This window comes from Mauremys mutica, chromosome 1 (assembly GCF_020497125.1).
Source record: "Mauremys mutica isolate MM-2020 ecotype Southern chromosome 1, ASM2049712v1, whole genome shotgun sequence".
Taxonomy (NCBI): domain Eukaryota; kingdom Metazoa; phylum Chordata; order Testudines; family Geoemydidae; genus Mauremys; species Mauremys mutica.
The window spans coordinates 370,644,515-370,666,835 of record NC_059072.1 but is presented as its reverse complement, the minus strand read 5'-3'; the positions used below and the strand labels follow the sequence as shown (position 1 = coordinate 370,666,835).

The 22,321-nt window shown below is 64.1% G+C and overlaps 1 protein-coding gene across 2 annotated transcripts in view; it reads left to right on the top strand.

Moving 5' to 3' along the window:
- Positions 1-337: 337 nt before the first annotated feature.
- The window catches only part of LOC123374800 (amyloid-beta A4 precursor protein-binding family B member 1-like), a 44,977-nt gene continuing 22,993 nt past the window's right edge, over positions 338-22,321 (top strand). For both annotated transcript variants that reach the window (XM_045025107.1, XM_045025097.1), the window contains exons 1-3: positions 338-399; positions 2,664-2,756; positions 11,924-12,480. In XM_045025107.1, the coding sequence (XP_044881042.1) occupies positions 11,937-12,480 (544 nt within the window). In that variant the 5' untranslated portion in view covers positions 338-399; positions 2,664-2,756; positions 11,924-11,936. The remainder of the gene's footprint in view (positions 400-2,663; positions 2,757-11,923; positions 12,481-22,321) is intronic.

The following is a 22,321-nucleotide window of genomic DNA, read 5'->3' as shown; positions in this document are numbered from 1 at the left end:
TGGGGGGGGGAGATCAGCACTGGGGGGGGCCAGGCCAGCACGGGGGGGGGGGGACCAGGCCAGCACGAGGGGGGCAGGCAGGCACGGGGGGGGGAGATCAGCACTGGGGGGGGCCAGGCCAGCACGGGGGGGGGGAGATCAGCACAGAGGGGCCTGGACGGAGCGGGGGGGGCCCCAGGCAGGCACGGGGGGGCCCTGGCTGGAGCCGGGGGGGGCCTGGATCTGCCTCCCCCGGCCCCAGCAAACCCAGGGATGAACCGCCCCCCCCCGAGGAACTTTCTGAGAGTAACTCGCCCCCCCAGCCCCCCAGCGCCCCCCCACCTGCCCCCGGGCGGGGCCGAGTCTCTCGGAAGCGGAAGCGGCGGCTCCTCCCCCCAGAGCCGAGCGGGGCCGCAGCAGGTACCGGCGGGGCCGGGGGCTGCGGGGGGCTGCGGGTCGGGAGTGGGGGGCACCAGCGGGGCTGGGGGGATGCGGGTCGGGAGTGGGGGGCACCAGCGGGGCTGGGGGGATGCGGGGCTGGGGGGATGCGGGGGGGGCGGGTGGGGCGCCGGCGGGGCTGGGGGGAGTGGGGGGCACCGGCGGGGCTGGGGGCTGCGGGGGGGGAGTGTGGGGGCGCCGGCGGGGCTGGGGGGCTGGGGGGGGGAGGGGGGGACACCGGCGGGGCTGGGGGGCTGCGGGTCGGGAGTGGGGGGCGCCGGGCAGAGCGGGGGGCTGCGGGTCGGGAGTGTGGGGCGCCGGCGGGGCTGGGGGGCTGGGGGGGGGAGTGTGGGGCGCCGGCGGGGCTGGGGGGTTGCGGGGGGGGAGTGGGGGACACCGGCGGGGCTGGGGGGCTGCGGGTCGGGAGTGGGGGGCGCCGGGCAGAGAGGCGGGCTGCGGGTCGGGAGTGTGGGGCGCCGGCGGGGGTGGGGGGGTGGGGGGGGGGGGGTGGGGCGACCGGCGGGGCGGGGGGGCTGGGGGGGGGAGTGGGGGACACCGGCGGGGCTGGGGGGCTGCGGGTCGGGAGTGGGGGGCGCCGGGCAGAGCGGGGGGCTGCGGGTCGGGAGTGTGGGGCGCCGGCGGGGCTGGGGGGCTGGGGGGGGGGGGGTGGGGCCCCCGCGGGGCTGGGGGGTTGCGGGGGGGGGAGTGGGGGGCACCGGCGGGGCTGGGGGGCTGGGGGGGGAGTGTGGGGCGCCGGCGGGGCTGGGGGGTTGCGGGGGGGGGAGTGGGGGGCACCGGCGGGGCTGGGGGCTGCGGGTGGGGAGTGTGGGGCACCGGCTGGGCTGGGGGGTTGCGGGGGGGAGTGTGGGGCACCGGCGGGGCTGGGGGCAGCGGGGGGGGGATTGGGGGGCGCCGGCGGAGCTGGGGGGCTGCGGGTCGGGAGTGGGGGGCACCGGGGGCAGCGGGGGGAGGCTGGACGGGAGTGGGGGACACCGGCGGGGCTGGGGACCTGCGGGGGGGGGGAGGGGGGGCCGCCGGCGGGGCGGGGGGGGGGGGGTCGGGAGTGGGGGCCGCCGGCGGGGCTTGGGGGGGGGGGGGGGGGTGGGGGGCGCCGGCGGGGCTGGGGGCTGCGGGGGGGGAGGGAGGGGTGCCGGCGGGGGGGGGCGGGGGGGGGAGTGTGGGGCGCCGGCGGGGCTGGGGGCTGCGGGTGGGGAGTGGGGGGCGCCGGCGGGGCTGGGGGCAGCGGGGGGGGAGTGAGGGGTGCCGGCGGGGGGCTGCGGGGGGGGGAGAGGGGGGCGCTGGCGGGGCTGGGGGCTGCGGGGAGGGAGTGGGGGGCACCGGCGGGGCTGGGGGGCTGCGGGTCGGGAGTGTGGGGCGCCGGCGGGGCTGGGGGCTGCGGGGGGGGAGTGAGGGGTGCCGGCGGGGGGCTGCGGGGGGGGGAGTGTGGGGCGCCGGCGGGGCTGGGGGCTGCGGGTGGGGAGTGGGGGGCGCCGGCGGGGCCGAGGGGAGCCCAGGGTGTGGAGTTCCGTGTCTGTGGGGCTTTGAGTCCCCTGGCGTGGGGCTGGGCTGAGCGGTGCCTGGAGTCGCTGGCCGTTAATACCCAGACGTGATCCCCACGCGGGAGGTTGGGATTGAGCCCAGCCGAGGCCCCAGAACACCCAGCAAAGCAGGGGCAGGTCCAGGACCCCCGAAATCCTGAGGCTGCCGCGCCCCACGGGGCAGAAGGGTTCCCAGCCCTGGCCGGGGTGTAGAGGGGGAGTCGCCTGCCCCCTGCGTCTGGATGGGCTGTCGGCTGGGGACTGGTCCGGGGCGGTGCAGATGCGGCTGGCTCTGGGGTGAGGGAGGGGCCGGTGATCGGGGGACCCCTCGGGACGGGGCACGGGGGCTGCTGAGGACGGGATGCGGAGAGACGAGCTCTGCATGCCACGGATGGTGCGGGTGGAGGAAGTTGGCGTCTGGGGATCACAGGGCGGACTGGGCTCCGGACCCTGGCAGACGAAGGTCTGACCCAAGCTGGTGGCTGGGAGCTGAGGCTGGACCCTGGGGTGGGGTGGGGTCAGTTAGCTGCTGGGGCATTTCCCACCCCCTGACTGGCTTTGAGTCCCATCGAGATTCGGGGAGTCCTGTGGCCTGTACTTGGCAGGGGGTGAGATCAGCTGATCCCATCCATCTCGCCTGCCCTTGGGATCTGAGTCTGACCCCGCTGCCCCCCCGAGTGACCCCCTCTCCTGTTCTTCTGTCTCCAGGTTCTGGGAGTTGGTCCCCAGCAGCATCCCCGCATGGACACGGCTGTCCTGGTCCTCAGGGGCACGTAGGATCTGCCTCGGCTGCAGCCCAGGGTAAGGGTGCCCCTGGGCCAGCAGAGCGGTGCCCAGTGACCAAGGAGGGGCGGGTGGGATCCTGGGCTGGACGGGCTGTGGGTCCGAGCCAGGAAAAATGGACTGTGACTGGACTGAGGTTGGGTGGTTCCACAGGGGGCTGTTCGGGGCCGGTGTTAGAATCACAGAATCTCAGGGTTGGAAGGGACCTCAGGAGGTTCTAGTCCCACCCCCTGCTCAAAGCAGGACCAAACCCAACTAAATCATCCCAGCCAGGGCTTTGTCAAGCCTGACCTTAAAAACCTCTAAGGATGGAGATTCCACCAGCTCCCTCGGGAACCCATTCCAGTGCTTCACCACCCTCCTAGTGAAAAAGTTTATTCTCTGGCTGTCAGCCCAGAGAGCAAGCTGAGCCAATCTGCAGCTGACACAAAGCTGCGGGGAGGCGGGTGGGGACCGACACTTTGGAGGACAGAACTAAATTCAGAGGGATCAGGATAAATTGGAGAACTGGGCTGTAGACAACAAAATGAAATTCAACAAAGACGAATGGAAGGTGCTACACTAAGGGAAGAAAAAACGAATGCACAAATACAGCCTGGGGGATAACTGGTTTGGCGGCAGCACTGCTGAGAAGGATCTGGGAGCAGTGGAGTCAGCAATGCGATGCTGCTGCAAAAAAAGCAAATGCGATGTTAGGTTGCATGATCAGAGGCTTAGCATGCGAGTCACGGGAGGTGATAGCACCGCTCTGCTTGGTGTTGGTTAGGCCTCAGCTGGAGAACGGTGTCCAGTTTGGGTCACCAATGCACAGGAAGGATGTGGAGAAACCAGAAAGGATCCAGAGGCGAGAGACAAAGAGGATCCAAGGGGTGGAATGCAAACCATACGAGCAAAGGCTGAAGGAACTGGGTACAGTGGAGTCGCATCACAGGCGCATTTAACTTACGCAATTTTAACTATATGCGCTCTGCAAAACAAAACGAACGAGAGAAAAATAACAGTTTAAATACTGCACCTGTAGTGCGGGCGATTGTGCCCGCCATTCCACTCAATGGGCGTTTGACTAGACGCGATTTTCGCTTTACGCGCTGACATCAGACCCTAACGCCCGCGTACGATTCGACTCCCCGTATGTTTAGTTTGGAAAAGAGGAGATGGGGGGCGGAATGACAGCGGTCATCAGGTACTGGAAAGGCCGCCATCAGGACAAGAGGTGAGGGGTCAGACTCCAGCCCAGCAGAGTGAGGTGAAATCTCCGGAAGAACTTTCTAACTAAGATCAGTAGGACAATGGACCAGACGCCTTGGGAGGTCAGGGAACCGTTTCCAAAGGGGGCTGGGGCTGTCAGGAATGGGTCAGACCAACCAATCCTGCATCTGAGCAGGGCCAGACTAGCTGACCCCTGCGGTCCCTTCTAGCCCTGTGGGTCAGTGGTTCTAGGATGGGATGCCGGGTTGCCCAAGCTGCTACATCACTTCCAGGGTCCCTGGCTGCCTCTGGCAGGCTCGGATTGCAGAGCTGCTGTTGTGCACAGGGGCCCCCAGTGTGAACAGAGGGAGCCTGTCCCAGGGTGCCGGCCCTGGGGTGCCTGGCCAGGGAGCGGTTGCATTCAGCAGCTTCCCTCGTCCCCCCATGGCTGAGCGTCACCCGGCCCCGGGCTCTCCCAGCTCTGTCGTGGTGCCCTTACCCTCACCGAGGGAGCCAGGCTGGGCCTGAGGCCGGGAGCTGGGCATGTGGTTCCTGAATATATGTATATTCCAGTTTATTGCACCCAATGCAGCATGTGTGACTACCTGCCCTGTGGGCGGGTGGCGTATGTGTGCACTCGGTGCAGGAGCTCCTGGCCCTCAGAGACCGCGTACGGGCTTTGGGGACCAGGGTGGCTGAGCTGGAGGAGCTGAGGGAGATAGGGATGCAGTAGAACGGTCCCACCCCATACATGAGAAGCAGGAAGCTGCTAAACAACCAGTGGGGCCACTGGACAATCGAGGTGCTAAGGGAGCACTCAAGGACGATAAGGCCATTGCGGAGAAACTAAGTGAATTATTTGCATCGGTCTTTGTGGCTGAGGATGTGAGGGAGATCCCCAAACCTGAGCCAGTCTTTTTACGTGACAGATCTTGAGGAACTGTGCCAGATTGAGGTGTCATTAGAGGAGGTTTTGGAACAAATTGAGAAACTAAACAGTAATAAGTCATGACGACCGATGCTGTTCACCCAAGGAACTCAAATGTGAACTTGCAGAACTACTCACTGTGGTTTGTAACCTATCATTTAAATCAGCTTCTGGACCAGATGACTGGAGGACAGCTAATGTGACACCAATTTTTTAAAAGGGCTCCAGAGGTGACCCTGGCAATTAAAGGCCTGTAAGCCTGACTTCAGTACCAGGCAAACTGGTTGAAACTAAAGAACAAAATTGTCAGACACACAGATTAACATAATTTGTTGGGGAAGAGTGAACATGGTTTTAGTAAAGGGAAATCATACCTCACCAATCTACTAGAATCCTCTGATGGGGTCAACAAGCATATGGACCCAGTGGATCTAGTGTACTTAGATTTTCAGAAAGCCTCTGACAAGGTATGATGGAATAGGGACTGTCTGTGTGGTTGATAGGTGAGAGCAGGGACTGTCTGTGTGCTTGGTAGGCAGAGACAGGTCTGCAGCTGTAACATGAGCCTGGCCTGGGGGAGGGGAGGTCTCACCTCCGGCTGTAGCTAGACAAAGGGAGGGGGGAAGTGGAATCAGCTTTCGGTTGGGAGCTGGGAGGTGGGTTTCAGGGGATCCTAGGCTGGGATCCAAGCACCCTGAACCCCCCAGAAAGGCCAGATTGAGGGGTCCTGGCTCTGAACCCAAGCTGGGCTGTATCCTGTGTTCCTGTTGTTCAATAAACCTTCTGTTTTACTCGCTGGCTGAGAGTCACTGTGAGCCCAGGAAGAGGGGTGCAGGGCCGGACTCCCCCACACTCCGTGACAACTGGTGGCAGCGGTGGGATCGTCCCGACGGAGCTCCCTGTCCCTGGAGCGGATGCGGATGGAACATGACAGGGAGCTGAGACGGGAAGAGCTCGAGTTAAGGAGGCAAGAACTGAAGGAGCGGGAGAACCAGCGTAAACACGAGGAGAACCAGCGCCAGCAGGAGCTGGAAGAGAAGGAGAAGCAGCGTGAACATGAGCTGGCCATGGCCCAGCTGAAAAGCAGGGAGGCCCCGGCTGCGGTGAGTGAGGGGGGGCCCAAGCCTACAAAGAGCTTCGGTAAGAGCTTCCTGGCCCCGCGTAAGGAGGGGGAGGACATAGACACCTTCCTGACGGCCTTTGAGAACGCCTGCGAGCTGCACCAGGTGGACCCTGCAGACAGGATCCGGTGCCTCACCCCCTTACTGGACTCCACCGCCGTGGAGGTGTACAGCCGAATGAGAGGGGAGGAGGCGCGGGACTACAACCTGTTCAAAGAGGCCCTGCTCCGCGAGTTTGGGCTGACCCCGGAGATGTACCGGAAGAGGTTCCGGAGTCAACGTAAGACCCGGGAGGTCACATACCTGCAACTGGTCAACCGGGCGCAGGGGTACGCCCGCAAGTGGACGGCTGGGGCCCAAACCAGAGAGGACCTGCTTGACCTAGTCGTACTGGAGCACCTGTATGCGCAGTGCCCGTCTGACCTGAAGCAGTGGCTGATGGACCAGAAGCCGGAGAACCCGCAGCACGCAGGCCGGCTGGCCGACCAATACATGGACAGTCGGGCAGGAGATGTCAGGGAGGAGTCTCGAGGGGGCAGGTCTGCCTCAACGCAGAGAGAGAGTCACCACGGGACGTCCCAGCGGGGCCCTATGGAGAACCCCCACCAAAGGGGAACGTCCAGCGTCAGATCCACCCGACCCCCTCGAGGGGACCCACGAGACATGGGCTGCTTTCACTGTGGCCAACAAGGCCACATACGGGCCCAGTGCCCCAAGCTCAGAGACAGACCGAGCAGACCCAACCCGCCGAGGGTTGACTGGGTACAGACCCAATCGGAGGAGGGGCAACATGCCCAAGAGAGGGGGGCTGGCAGCGTCCCACCTGGGGAGGAGGGAGGAGGGCCCCCGGTCAGCGCCTCTGGGGGGCTGGATGCTCCGGTCCCGAGGGGCTGCTACAGGGTGGCCATGGGGCTGCCCCTCCGGAAACAGTGCCTGGTTCCCCTGGAGGTGGATGGGAAGAAGGTCACTGGGTACTGGGACACAGGCGCAGAGGTGACGCTGGCCCGGCCCGAGGTGGTGGGCCTAAATCGGATGGTGCCTGATACCTACCTGACCCTGATGGGCGTGAGCGGGACCCCATTCAAGGTGCCCGTGGCGAGGGTGCACCTGAAGTGGGGGGTCAAGGAGGGCCCCAAGGATGTGGGAGTGCACTCCCATTTGCCCACAGAGGTGCTAATGGGGGGGGACCTCGAGACCTGGCCCGGCAATACCCGGGGTACCCTGATTGTGACCCGTAGTCAGAGTCGGCGCAGGGCTCTGCACCCTGACAACGGGGAAAGTACTCTGCCCGAGTGCCTGGTGGGGAGGGAATGCCCAGAGACACGACCCAGAGAGGCTGCGGCCTCAGACCCAGCCGGTGAGAGAGAGCAGGGCCCCATCCCTGTCCCAGCTGCTGAGTTCCAGGCCGAGGTGCAGAAGGATCCCTCCTTGCAGAAGCCCAGGGAACGGGCTGACCTCAATGCAGCGCAGACCATGAGGAGAGGTTGCAAGGAGAGGTTCCTGTGGGAGAAGGGGTTCCTGTACCGGGAATGGGCTCCCCCCGGGGAGGTGGAGTCATGGGGGATTAGGAGGCAGCTGGTGGTTCCTCAGAAGTTTCGCCACAAGCTGCTGTACCTGGCCCATGACATCCCCCTCGCAGGGCACCAGGGAATCCGGCGCACCAGGCAGAGGCTGCTACAGAACTTTTACTGGCCTGGGGTCTTTACCCATGTCCGGCAGTACTGCCAATCCTGTGACCCCTGCCAGCGGGTGGGGAAGGCCCGGGACAAGGGGAAAGCAGCTCTGAGGCCTTTGCCCATCATAGAAGAGCCTTTCCAGAAGGTGGCCATGGACATGGTGGGGCCTCTCAGCCAGGCGACCCGGTCAGGAAAGAAATACATCTTGGTGGTGGTAGATTTCGCCACTCGATACCCCGAGGCGGTGGCCTTGTCCTCTACCGAAGCAGCCACCGTGGCGGATGCGCTGATGACCATTTTCAGCCGGGTGGGATTCCCCCGGGAAGTCTTAACGGACCAGGGGTCCAACTTCATGTCGGAGCTGCTCCAGTCCCTGTGGGAGAAATGTGGGGTCCGACCCAGCTGGGCCTCAGCGTACCACCCCCAGACCAACGGGCTGGTGGAGAGGTTCAACGGGACGCTAAAGATGATGCTAAAAACATTCATGCACCAGCACCCACAGGACTGGGACAAGTACTTACCTCACCTGCTGTTTGCGTACAGGGAGGTACCCCAGGAGTCTACTGGGTTTTCGCCTTTCGAACTGTTATATGGAAGGCGGGTAAGGGGGCCCCTGGACCTGCTGAGAGACGAATGGGAGGGGAAGGCCGCTCCCGATGGCGAGTCGGTGGTGGAGTATGTCCTGACCTTCCGGGAAAGACTTACCGAGCTCATGGGCCTGGCCAGGGAGAATCTGGCCCGAGCCCAGAGGAAGCAGAAGGTCTGGTACGACCGCACGGCGCGGGCCCGCGCCTTCGCCACCGGGGACCAAGTGATGGTTCTCATCCCCGTGAGGAAAAACAAACTCCAGGCTGCCTGGGAAGGGCCCTTCAAGGTTGTCAAGCAGCTAAATGAGGTAAACTATGTGGTGGAGCTGTCTAACCGGGCGCATCACCGCCGGGTGTACCATGTGAATATGATGAAGCCATATTATGACCGGGGGAATATGGTGTTGGCCGTGTGTGGCCACTGGGAGGAGCCGGGGGATGACCCTCTAGTGGATCTATTCCCAGGGACAAAGGCTGGTTTCCCCCTGGAGGCGATTCCCCTCTCAGATCAGCTGACCCCGGCTCAGCATGCTGAGATCAGAGGGGTGCTGCAACTGTACCGACCGTTGTTTTCCAACCAGCCTGGGCGCACTAATTTGACTGTCCACCGGGTGGAGACTGGGGCACACACCCCGATACGATGCTCCCCTTTTCGGGTTACCGGGAAGACGGCCCAGGACCTGGAAAGGGAGGTCAGGGACATGCTGGCTTTAGGAGTGATCCAGCCGTCCGCCAGCCCCTGGGCCTCCCCAGTGGTGCTGGTCCCCAAGAAGGACGGGTCGATCCGGTTCTGCGTGGACTATCGAAAGCTTAATGCCATCACCGTATCTGATGCCTACCCCATGCCAAGGCCTGATGAGCTCCTAGACAAGCTGGGAGGTGCTCGGTACCTCACCACCATGGATCTTACAAAGGGCTACTGGCAAGTGCCGCTGGACGCAGATGCCAGGCTGAAATCGGCCTTCATCACTCCCCTGGGGCTCTATGAGTTTCTGACCCTGCCCTTTGGCCTCAAGGGAGCGCCGGCCACCTTCCAGCGCCTGGTGGATCAGCTACTGAGGGGGATGGAGAGTTTTGCTGTGGCGTATATTGATGACATCTGCGTCTTCAGCCAGACCTGGGAGGACCACGTACTCCAGGTTAGACAAGTGCTGGACCGACTCCGGGAGGCGGGGTTAACCGTAAAGGCTGAGAAGTGCAAGGTGGGGATGGCTGAAGTATCTTACCTGGGCCATCGGGTGGGGAGCGGCTGCCTAAAGCCGGAACCAGCCAAGGTGGAGGCGATCAGAGACTGGCCCGCTCCCCAGACCAAAAAGCAGGTCCAGGCCTTTATTGGGATGGCGGGGTACTATCGGAGGTTCGTGCCCCACTTTAGTGCCATAGCTGCCCCCATCACTGAGCTGTGCAAGAAGGGGAAGCCAGACAAGGTGGTCTGGACCGAGCAGTGCCAGGAGGCTCTCCAGGCACTGAAGGAGGCTCTGCTCAAAGGCCCAGTTTTGGCAAACCCAAACTTTGACAAGCCCTTTATGGTGTTTACCGACGCCTCCGACATGGGCCTGGGGGCGGTGTTGATGCAGGAGGATGAAAAGGGGAGAGACACCCCATCGTGTACCTGAGCAAGAAGTTGCTACCCCGGGAGCAGAACTACGCGGCCATCGAGAAGGAATGCCTGGCCATGGTGTGGGCCCTGAAGAAACTGGAGCCCTATCTCTTTGGGCGCCACTTCACCGTGTACACCGACCACTCTCCCCTGACCTGGCTGCACCAGATGAAAGGAGCCAACGCCAAGCTCCTGAGGTGGAGCCTGCTCCTGCAGGACTATGACATGGACGTGGTCCACGTGAAGGGAAGCGCCAACCTGATAGCGGATGCGCTGTCCCGGAGAGGAGGCCCTGAACTTCCCCAGGTCACTGGGCAGAGTGACCCCGCTCAGTTCAGTCTCGGAGGGGGGAGAGGTATGATGGAATAGGGACTGTCTGTGTGGTTGATAGGTGAGAGCAGGGACTGTCTGTGTGCTTGGTAGGCAGAGACAGGTCTGCAGCTGTAACATGAGCCTGGCCTGGGGGAGGGGAGGTCTCACCTCCGGCTGTAGCTAGACAAAGGGAGGGGGGAAGTGGAATCAGCTTTCGGTTGGGAGCTGGGAGGTGGGTTTCAGGGGATCCTAGGCTGGGATCCAAGCACCCTGAACCCCCCAGAAAGGCCAGATTGAGGGGTCCTGGCTCTGAACCCAAGCTGGGCTGTATCCTGTGTTCCTGTTGTTCAATAAACCTTCTGTTTTACTCGCTGGCTGAGAGTCACTGTGAGCCCAGGAAGAGGGGTGCAGGGCCGGACTCCCCCACACTCCGTGACACAAGGTCCCTCACCAAAGGCTCTTACGCAAAGTCAGCTGCCATGGGATGAGAGGGAAGGTTCTCTCATGGATTGGTAACTGGTTAAAAGACAGGAACCAAAGGGTAGGAACAAATGGTCAGTTTTCAGAATGGAGAGAGGTAACTAGTGGTGTCCCCCAGGGATCTGTTCTGGGACCAGTCCTATTCCACATATTCATAAATGATCTGGAGAAAGGGGTAAACAGTGAGGTGCCAAAATTTGCAGATGGTACATAACTGCTCAAGATAGTTAAGTCCCAGGCAGACTGTGAAGAACTACAAAAGTATCTCACAAAACTGGGTGACTGGGCAACAAAATGGCAGATGAAATTTAATGTTGATAAATGCAAAGTGATGCACATTGGGAAACATAATCCCAACTAGACATATAAAATGATGGGGTCTAAATTAGCTGTTACCACTCAAGAAAGAGATCTCGGAGTCATTGTGGAGAGTTCTCTGAAAACATCACCTCAATGTGCAGCGGCATCAAAAAAGCGAACAGAATGTTGGGAATCATTAAGAAAGAGATAGATAATAGGAGAGAAAATATCATGTTCCCTCTATATAAATCCATGGGATGCCCACATCTTGAATATTGCGTGCAGATGTGGTCGCCCCATCTCAAAAAAGAGATATTGGAATGGTTCGAAAAGGGCAGCAAAAATGATTAAGGGTATAGAATGGCTTCTGTATGAGGAGAGATTAATAAGACTGGGACTTTTCAGCTTGGAAAAGAGATGGCTAAGGGGGGATATGATAGAGGTCTATAAAATCATGAGGAATGTGGAGAAGGTGAATAAGGAAAAGTTATTTACTCCTTCTCATAACACAAGAACTAGGGGTCACCAAATGCCATTAATAGGCAGCAGGTTTAAAACAAAGCGGAGGAAGTATTTCCTCACACAACACACAGTCAGTCTGTGCAGCTCTTTGCCAGAAGATGTTGTGAAGGCCAAGACCATAATAGGGTTCAAAAAAGAACTAAATCAGTTCCTGGAGGACAGGTCCATCAGTGGCTCTTAGCCAGGCTGGGTAAGGAATGGTGTCCCCCGCCTCTGCTTGCCAGAAGCTGGGAATGGGCGACAGGGGATGGGTCACTTGGTGACTCCCTGTTAGGTTCACTCCCTCTGGGGCACCTGGCATTGGCCACTGTCGGCAGACAGGACACTGGACTAGATGGACCTTTGGTCTGACCCAGCACAGCTGTTCTTGTGTTGTTAAAGATGTCCCCTGGCTGGCTGCACCCCGGGGCCAGGCCGAGCCCTGTGCTCCGTGCTGTGCCGGCCTTCACACCAGTGTCTCTCCCTTCTCAGGGTACCCGGGGCCATGTCATGGCCGCTGAGCCAGAGGAGCGACTTGGCCAATGACAACAGCTGTCCGGGGCTGAGTTTGGCACTGCGGGTGCCCCACAGTGAGCTGCTGAACGGCACGCTGCCGTGCCAGGCCTCGCCCCCAGAGCACCACCCCTGCACCTGCCCTGCTCAGCACAGCGCCCTGAGGCCAGCACCCCCACCTGAGGAGGAGCCCGCCAATGCCAAGTGGGTGAAGGACGGGCAGAACCAGCTGCGCCAGGCGGCCGAGCAGGACCAGAACCGCAATGAGCTTGGCCCCCCCGCCACGGCGCTGCTCAGTGACCTGCCACGGGGGGGCCCGGAGGAGGAGGAGGAGGAGGAGGATGGTGACTCCACCCCGGTACAGAGTGACCCCATCACGGCTGAATCGGAGCAGAGCTCGGAGCGCGGGCCCCGCGAGCACGGCAAGAGCGCCAGCCTGCTCTTCGGCCCGCGGGCCAGCGCCGCCAGCGACGAGGACTCCAGCTGGGCCACGCTGAGCCAGGGCAGCCCGGCCGGCAGCTCCCCCGATGACACAGGTACGGGTGGGGCCCACCGGCTCCCTCGCCTTCTCTGCTGGCCCAGCCCTGGGGGGCAGAACTGCCAGATGCTGCTGGGAGGGTGGGGGTGGAGCTGGATGGGGGGGCTGGATGGGGGGGCGGAGCTCTGCACTGACGAATCATAGAAGAGACCTCAGGAGGTATCTAGTCCCACCCCCTGCTCAAAGCAGGACCAATTCCCAACTAAATCATCCCAGCCAGGGCTTTGTCAAGCCTGACCTTAAAAACCTCTAAGGAAGGAGATTCCACTACCTCCCTAGGGAACCCATTCCAGTGCTTCACCACCCTCCCAGTGAAATAGTGTTTCCTAATGTCCAACCTAAACCTCCCCCACTGCAACTGGAGACCATTACTCCTTGTTCTGTCACCTGGTATCACTGAGAACAGTCTAGATCCATCCTCTTTGGAACCCCCTTTCAGGTAGTTGAAAGCAGCTATCAAATCCCCCCTCATTCTTCTCTTCTGCAGACTAAACAATCCCAGTTCCCTCAGCCTCTCCTCATAAGTCATGTGCTCCAGCCCCCGAATCATTTTTGTTGCCCTCCGCTGGACTCTCTCCAATTTATCCACATCCTTCTTGTAGTGTGGGGCCCAAAACTGGACACAGTACTCCAGATGAGGCCTCACCAATGTCTAATAGAGGGGAATGATCACGTCCCTCGATCTGCTGGCAATGCCCCTACTTATACAGCCCAAAATGCCATTAGCCTTCTTGGCAACAAGGGCACACTGTTGACTCATATTCAGCTTCTCGTCCACTGTAACCCCTAGGTCCTTTTCTGCAGAACTGCTTCCTAGCCATTCGGTCCCTAGTCTGTAGCAGTGCATGGGATTCTTCCGTCCTCATCAGGTTTCTTTTGGCCAGATCCTCTAATTTGTCTAGGTCCCTCCGTATCCTGTCCCTACCCTCCAGCGTATCAACCACTCCTCCCAGTTTAGTGTCATCTGCAAACTTGCTAAGGGTGCAGTGCACACCATCCTCCAGATCATTAATGAAGATATTGAACAAAACCGGCCCCAGCACCAACCCTAGGGGCATTCCACTTGAAACCAGCTGCCAACTAGACATGGAGCCGTTGATCACTACCCACTCAGCCCGACAATCTATCCAAGTTTCTATCCACCTTATAGTCCAATCATCGAGCCCATACTTCTCTAACTTGCTGGCAAGAATACTGTGGGAGTATAACAGCATTTAAAAGAGAACTGGATAAATTCATGGTGGCTAAGTCCATAAATGGCTATTAGCCAGGATGGGTAAGAATGGTGTCCCTAGCCTCTGTTCGTCAGAGGATGGAGATGGATGGCAAGAGAGAGATCACTTGATCATTACCTGTTAGGTTCACTCCCTCTGGGGCACCTGGCATTGGCCACTGTCAGTAGACAGGATACTGGGCTAGATGGACATTTGGTCTGACCCGGTACGACCGTTCTTATGTTCTTATGGGAGACTGTGTCAAAAGCTTTGCTAAAGTCAAGGAATAACACGCCCACTGCTTTCCCCTCATCCACAGACCCAGTTATCTCCTCATAGAAGGCAATTAGGTTAGGATGGAGGAGGGCATGGATGGATCAATAGGGGTGTCCTGGCCAGGCCCTTTGGGGGTGACCCCTGTACTGGGCCGGGCCCCAGGTCCCCGTAGCTCACAGGGCCCGGCCTGCAGCCTCTGAGGCTGGGCCTACGGCACCAGCGTCCAGTCTCTGTCCGGGGCTCCCTGCTGTGAATCTGCCCGGGACGCCGGCAGGCCCCACTGAGCAGTCACCTGGCTACTGGCAGCCAGGCCGTGGCTCTCAAGGCCTCTGTCCCTGTCGTTAGTCGCAGGAGGGGCCAGGGAAGAGGCCGCGTGCCTGGCGATGGCGGGGGGCAGGGCTGGGGCAGGGCTCGGGGCAGGGCGGGGGCAGGGCGGGGGTGACAGCCGCGGGCGGGTCGGGGATCTCACCCGGCACCAGAACGCTGTAAAACGATCGTGGCCCCGCTGAAGGGGGCAGGGCGGGGGAAACGCTGACTGGTCGGTCCCCGAATGGAGACATCACTGGGGGGTTGGTTCCCTGGGTCCCGCGGGGATCGGCCCTTGGCCCTGCGCTAGTAACATCCTTCTCAGCCACCTGCAGGAAGACCCCAGCGGGGTTTGCAGGTGACTGGGAAATTGGGGGAGGGGTGAATAGGGCCAGAGCACCGCGACACCGAGGGTGGCTCTCTCTCTCCGGGGTTCGGCCCTTTGTCCCCCTGCCTCCAGCACGTCTGGCTCTGCCGGGGGCCTCGGCCCCACTCAGCTCTGGGGCAGCGTCTCCCCTCAGGGCACCTGTCCCCGGGCAAGGACCCTGCTCCGCTTCGGCACCTCCTGGGTCTGACCTCGGAGCGTCCAGCCCCCTGCTCACCCCGGGAGCTCCCCGCAGCGAGTCCCCCTGGGCGGGACCCCTGGGGGAGCCTCACCCCCAAAGGGCCCTGCCCCCCACGCGCAGCCAGCCATGACTCCCAGCCCGCGTGTGACAGACGGGTTCTTATCGTGGGGAGCCCAGCGCAGAACAGAGCTTGGCAGCACCGAGATCAGGGACCTTCGGCAAAGTCCATGGGGGGATCCAGAGCCCTGGGCCCTCGCCCCCAGTCCCCAACCAGGGGACTGACTCGCTTCCAGCTGCCCGGCCTCCATCACGCCCGTTGCCCTCCTCCCTCCTTTGTCCCTAACCGGGTCCAGCAGGTCACCTGGGCTGCACCAGCCCCCCTTGCAGAGGAGGGGACCCGGCCAGCAGCTGCCAGGCTACGAGTGTCGGCTGTTCTCTGCAGCCCGTCAGCAGTCGCACCTGCTCTCTAGGGGTGTCTGCAACAATCACACCCCCTTGAGCACCACGTGGGGAAACTGAGGCACACACAGTGTTCAGCCAAAACAGTCTCACTTTGTTACAGTGACACCACCTCCCCAACCCAGGATCCTGCTCTGCCCCAGAGCAGCTTTGAACCTTTTACGCTCCCTGCATAGCCATGCAAAGCACAGAGGGAAATTGAGGCACTCATAAAGATGTTACCAAAAGTCCCACTTCATCCCCGGGGTGGAGCTTTGAGTGCCCAGGGGGCAGAGCTTTGGGTGCACAGGGAAGGGACAGAGCTCCCAGCCCCTCCCCCCGTTATAACCACTAGACCCCACTGCCTTCCCAGAGCCGGGGAGAGAACCCAGGAGTCCTGGCTCCCAGCCCCACCGCATCTGCCCAGCTAGGCCCTGCTGCAGGGAGCCATGGTCCCTGAGTCCCCTCTGTCTGGGGGGGTCCCTGTCCACTGCATGAAAACCAGCCCCAGCCAGCCACTGGGGGCTGGACACTGGTGCAGGGGGCACAGTGCAGGGATGGGGGGCGCAGGGTGGGGGCAGCGGGCAGGTGGCTCAGCCTGTGCCCACGCCCTGCCCTGCTCCAGCCTGCTGCAGTCTGTCACTTTGTGGGGCTGGGGCCTTCCCCGTGCCCCCCCCCCGGTCTCCCCCACAATGTGCCTGGAGTGGGGCCGACTGGGGTGGGCACTGGTAGCCCCTATTGTTTAGCAACTGTCTCTGCTGGAAACAGCACATCCCCGCTGCCCTCCACCAGGGTACCCCCCACTTCTGCGTCCTGCCCCTCCTGCACAGACCCCTTGCCCCCCACATCCTGCTGCCCCCCATACAGACTCCCTTCCCCATAGCTCCCACTGCCCCCGTCAGTGCCGGGGGGGTGCTGGGCCTGGCATGAAGCGGGGGGACCTGGGGCCGCAGCACCCACAGGAGGAGCTGGGGCCCCGGCAGACTCTGGCCAGTTTCACTAGAGGAGTGCCTCGCTGAGCTGTGTCAGGACTCCTGGGTCCCTCCCAGGTCAGACAGGAGCCATGGGCCTTACCCCCCATAACGATGCTGCCTTTGGTGGGATGCTTCTGAGAGCATCAGTTCAGGACCAATTGCTCGGAGCAGGGCAGTCACAGCCCTAGGCTGGTGGTTTTCCACCTCTAAGGCACCAAACCAGCCAGACAAGAAGGACTTTGGTCTCACCCCACTGGCTAAGCACAAGTCACACAAGCAATTTCCTTAGACACTCCAGTCTCCCAGTATCACCACCAGGGCCACCCGTCCTGGGGATGAATGGTTATGAAAACCAACACCCCAGTAAAAGAAAAAGGTTCTCTGATCCCAAAGGACCAAGCCTCAGACCCAGGTCAATATACACATCAGATCTTATCCATAAATCACGCTGTTGCCAATCCTCTAGAATCTAACATCTAAAGGTTTGTTCATAAAGGGAAAAAGGTAGAGATGAGAGCTAGAATTGGTTAAATGGAATCAATTAATGGCCAAGTTCTTAGTTCAGGCTTGTAGCAGTGATGGAGTAAACTGCAGGTTCAAATCAAGTCTCTGGAACATCCCCCGCTGGGATGGGTCATTCAGTCCTTTGTTCAGAGCTTCAGCTCGTAGCAAAGTCCTTCCAGAGGTCAGAAGCAGGATTGAAGACAAGATGGAGGGGTTTTATATTCTCTGCCCATGGAAGGACGCCCCGTCCGTTCTTACTGTGGAAAATCACAGCAGCAAGATGGAGTCTGGCGTCACACGGGCAAGTCACATGTCCCTGCATGACTCAGTTTACAGGCCAACGCCATTGTTCACATGTTAGTTTGAAGGTTCCCAGGACAGCTCAGATGTGGTTGGCGTCTCCCAAAGTCCAGTGTCCATGGAGTGTTTCTTGGTTGGGCACTTACGGAGAACAGCCCCTTCTCAAGAAGCTGAGCAAATGCTTCACTGAGGTGACTTAGAATTGAATGCATTTGAGATACAAGTACAGAGCCAATATTCATAACTTCAGCTACAAAATGATACACCCATACAGACTATAATCAGAACCAGCCACCCAGAACCTTGCCATGGACACCTCACTCGACAACCTTTGTACACTATTTGCTGCAAATATATAACAGTGGTTGCATCAATGATCTATACGGTCACAGGTAATGTCAATAACGTCCCATGGGGGGAGCCCAGGGCTGGGCTAGCAGGGGCTGCGGGTCGGGAGTGAGGGGCGCCGACAGGGTGGGGGGAGCCCAGGGCTGGGGTGGCAGATACTGTGTGGGCGCAGGAGTAGTTCCACAAGAGCGGCCAGACTGGATCAGATAAAGCATCCAACCAGCCCAGTGTCCTGTCGGCCAACAGTGGCCAGCGCCAGGTGCCCCAGAGGGAATGAACAGAACAGGGAATCAGAGACCAGGGATACCCCCGGGCGCTGGGCTGGCCTGTCCCCCCGCAGCATGGAGCCCCCGGGCCGGCCTGTCCCCCCCCAGCATGGAACCCCAGAGCCGGGCTGACCCTCCTCCACAGCACGGAGCCCCCGGGCCGGCCTGTCCCCTCCCCCCAGCATGGAGCCCCCAGGCCGGCCTGTCCCCCCCAGACCATGGAGCCCCCAGGCCGGCCTGTCCACCCACAGCACAGAGCCCCTGGGCCGGCCTGTTCCCCCCCCCCAGAACACGGAGCCCCCGGGCTGGCCTGTCCCCCCCCGCAGAGCACAGAGCCCCCGGGCCGGCCTGTCCCCCCCCAGCATGGAACCCCAGAGCCGGGCTGACCCTCCTCCACAGCATGGAGCCCCCGGGCCGGGCTGTCCCCCCCCCCCACCACGGCGCCCCCCGGCCGGCCTGTCCCCCCCGCCCAGAGCACGGAGCCCCCGGGCCGGCCTGTCCCCCCCCCCAGAGCACATAGCCCCTGGGCCGGCCTGTTCCCCCCCCCCGACCACAGGGCCCCGAGGCCGGCCTTTCCCCCCCCAGAGCACAGAGCCCCTGGGCCGGCCTGTTCCCCCCCAGCATGGAACCCCAGAGCCGGGCTGACCCTCCTCCACAGCACGGAGCCCCCGGGCCGGCCTGTCCCCTCCCCCCCGCAGGGAGCCCCCAGGCCGGCCTGGCCCCCCCAGAGCATGGAGCCCCCAGGCCGGCCTGTCCACCCACAGCACAGAGCCCCTGGGCCGGCCTGTTCCCCCCCCAGAACACGGAGCCCCCGGGCTGGCCTGTCCCCCCCCCAGAGCACGGAGTCCCCAGGCCGGCCTGTTCCCTCCCCAGAGCACGGAGCCCCCGGGCCGGCCTGTCCCCCCACAGCACAGTGCCCCTGGGCCGGCCTGTCCCCCCCACAGCACGGAGCCCCCGGGCGGGCCTTTCCCCCCACCCCACAGAGCCCCCGGGCCGGCCTGTTCCCCCCCCCCCACAGCATGGAGCCCCTGGGCGGGCCTGTCACCCCCCCCCACAGCACAGAGCCCCTGGGCCGTCCTGTGTCCCCCACAGCACGGAGCCCCCGGGCCGGCCTGTCCCCCCCCCCAACACCGAGCCCCCGGGCCGGCCTGTCCCCCCACAGCACAGAGCCCCCGAGCCGGCCTGTCCCCCCCCCCACAGCACGGAGGCCCCGGGCCGGCCTGTCCCCCCACAGCACAGAGCCCCTGGGCCGGCCTGTCCCCCCCGCAGCACGGAGCCCCCGGGCCGGCCTGTCCCCCTCACAGCACAGAGCCCCTGGGCCGGCCTGTTCTCCCCCCCAGAACACGGAGCCCCTGGGCCGGCCTGTCCCCCCACAGCACAGAGCCCCTGGGCCGGCCTGTCCCCCCCTACAACACAGAGCCCCCGGGCCGGCCTGTCCCCCCACAGCACAGAGCCCCCGAGCCGGCCGGGCCCCCCCCCCACAGCACGGAGGCCCCGGGCCGGCCTGCCCCCCCACCCCACAGAGCCCCTGGGCCGGCCTGTCCCCCCCCCAGCACGGAGCCCCCGGGCCGGCCTGTCCCCCTCACAGCACAGAGCCCCTGGGCCGGCCTGTCCCCCCCCGCAGAGCACAGAGCCCCCGGGCCGGCCTGTCCCCCCCCAGCATGGAACCCCAGAGCCGGGCTGACCCTCCTCCACAGCATGGAGCCCCCGGGCCGGCCTGTCCCCCCCGCCCAGAGCCCCCGGGCCGGCGTGTCCCCCCCCCCAGAGCACGGAGCCCCCGGGCCGGCCTGTCCCCCCCCCCAGAGCACAGAGCCCCTGGGCCGGCCCGTTCCCCCCCCCAGAACACAGGGCCCCCCGGCCGGCCTGTCCCCCCCCAGAGCACAGAGCCCCTGGGCCGGCCTGTTCCCCCCCAGCTTGGTCCCCCTGTGGCGGGCTGACCCTCCTCCACAGCACGGAGCCCCCGGGCCGGCCTGTCCCCTCCCCCCAGCATGGAGCCCCCAGGCCGGCCTGTCCCCCCCAGAGCATGGAGCCCCCAGGCCGGCCTGTCCACCCACAGCACAGAGCCCCTGGGCCGGCCTGTTCCCCCCCCAGACCACGGAGCCCCCGGGCTGGCCTGTCCCCCCCCCAGAGCACGGAGTCCCCAGGCCGGCCTGTTCCCTCCCCAGAGCACGGAGCCCCCGGGCCGGCCTGTCCCCCCACAGCACAGAGCCCCTGGGCCGGCCTGTCCCCCCCACAGCACGGAGCCCCCGGGCCGGCCTATCCCCCCACAGCACAGAGCCCCCGGGCCGGCCTGTTCCCCCCCCCCCACAGCATGGAGCCCCTGGGCCGGCCTGTCCCCCCCCCCCAGCACAGAGCCCCTGGGCCGACCTGTGTCCCCCACAGCACGGAGCCCCCGGGCCGGCCTGTCCCCCCCTACAACACAGAGCCCCCGGGCCGGCCTGTCCCCCCACAGCACAGAGCCCCCGAGCCGGCCTGTCCCCCCCCCCACAGCACGGAGGCCCCGGGCCGGCCTGTCCCCCCACAGCACAGAGCCCCTGGGCCGGCCTGTCCCCCCCGCAGCACGGAGCCCCCGGGCCGGCCTGTCCCCCTCACAGCACAGAGCCCCTGGGCCGGCCTGTTCTCCCCCCCCGAACACGGAGGCCCCGGGCCGGCCTGTCCCCCCACAGCACAGAGCCCCTGGGCCGGCCTGTTCCCCCCCCCAGAACACGGAGCCCCTGGTCCGGCCTGTCCCCCCCACGGCACGGAGCCCCCAGCACAAACCAGCTGATGCTCCATTGCCCCCAAGGCGACCCAGACCCCCCCCACTGAGCTCAGTTCGAGGGGGGCAGGGGGATGTGGAGCCCAGCCCCGGGGGGAAGCAGCCGGAGGGCGCTGGGGCAGGCACACTGTGGCGGCAGAGCCTGGCACGAGGCTGGTTACGCTGCTCCTGGCCAGCTGTGCCCACAGGGCCGGGTGGCACCGGCTGCCAGCGCCGCGTACGGCTGGGATTCCTGCCTGGCCGTGCTGGCTGGCTGCTCGCCCGCCAGGGAGCCGGGAGCCGGGCACAGCCGGGCCCCGCAGCAGCGGAGGAGCCCCAGGCTGGGTGAGCTCTCGGGGCTGCGTCACGGGGCCTGGCAGCCGCCGGCAGAGCTCAGGGCGCAGCTGGGCGCAGGGTTTGTTTGCTGCTGCTGTGGGACCAGGGGCCAGGGCTTGGACGTGGGTCACAGGCTGGATGCAGGGCCGGGCTCAGCCAGGGGAGCCCGGCGTGACCCTCAGGGGCCGGCGGGGTCCCCCTGCGCAGAGGGGAGGGGGATCCGGCCCTCTGCCCCCCACGTCTGTCTGGTGTGCAGGGACCGTCCACGCAGATGGTACAGCGCCAGGGGCCTCGGCGGGGGGGGGAGAGGAGGTTGTGGGGTGCCTGGCATGTTGGGGCCCTGAGCTCACTGGCAGGGTGTGGGGGTGTCTGTGCTGCCTAAGAACAATGGAGCATTGGCTGGTTTGTGCTGGGGGCTCTGTGCTGTGGGGGGGGGGGGAACAGGCCGGCCCGGGGGCTCTGTGCTGTGGGGGGACAGGCCGGCCCGGGGGCACCGTGCTCAGGGGGGACAGGCCGGTCTGGGGGCTCCGTGCTGGGGGGGACAAGCCGGTCTGGGGGCTCCATGCTGTGGGGGGGACAGACCGGCCCAGGGGCTCCGTGCTGTGGGGGGGACAGACCGGCCCAGGGGCTCCGTGTTGTGCGGGGGGGAACAGGCTGGCCCGGGGGCTAGGTGCTCTGGGGGGACAGGCTGGCTCGGGGGCTCCATGCTCTGGGGGGGGGGGGGAACAGGCCGGCCCGGGGGCTCTGTGCTGTGGAGGGACAGACCGGCCTGGGGGCTCCATGCTCTGGGGGGGGACACAGACCGGCCCAAGAGCTCTGTGCTGTGTGTGTGTGGGGGGGGGACAGGCCGGCCCAGGGGCTCTGTGCTGTGGGGGGACAGGCCGGCCTGGGGGCTCCATGCTCTGGGGGGGGAACAGGCCGGCCCGGGGGCTCTGTGCTGTGGGGGGACAGGCCGGCCCGGGGGCTCCGTGCTCCGGGGGGACAGGCCGGTCGGGGGGCTCCGTGCTGGGGGGGACAAGCCGACCAGGGGCTCTGTGCTGTGGGGGACAGGCCGTCCCGGGGGCTCCATGCTGTGGGGGGGACAGACCGGCCCAGGGGCTCCGTGTTGTGCGGGGGGGGGAACAGGCCAGCCCGGGGGCTAGGTGCTCTGGGGGGACAGGCTGGCTCGGGGGCTCTGTGCTGGGTAGGGGACAGGCCGGCCTGGGGGCTCCATGCTCTGGGGGGGGGGGAACAGGCCGGCCCGGGGGCTCTGTGCTGTGGAGGGACAGGCCGGCCTGGGGGCTCCATGCTCTGGGGGGGGGGGGAACAGGCCGGCCCGGGGGCTCTGTGCTGTGGAGGGACAGGCCGGCCTGGGGGCTCCATGCTCTGGGGGGGGGGACAGACTGGCCCAAGAGCTCTGTGCTGTGTGTGTGTGGGGGGGACAGGCCGGCCCAGGGGCTCCGTGTTGTGCGGGGGGAACAGGCCAGCCCGGGGGCTCTGTGCTCTGGGGGGACAGGCTGGCCCGGGGGCTCCCTGCTGGGGGGGGGAGATGGGGGGACAGAGGTTTATTAGAGGACAGGAACATGGTCAAACCA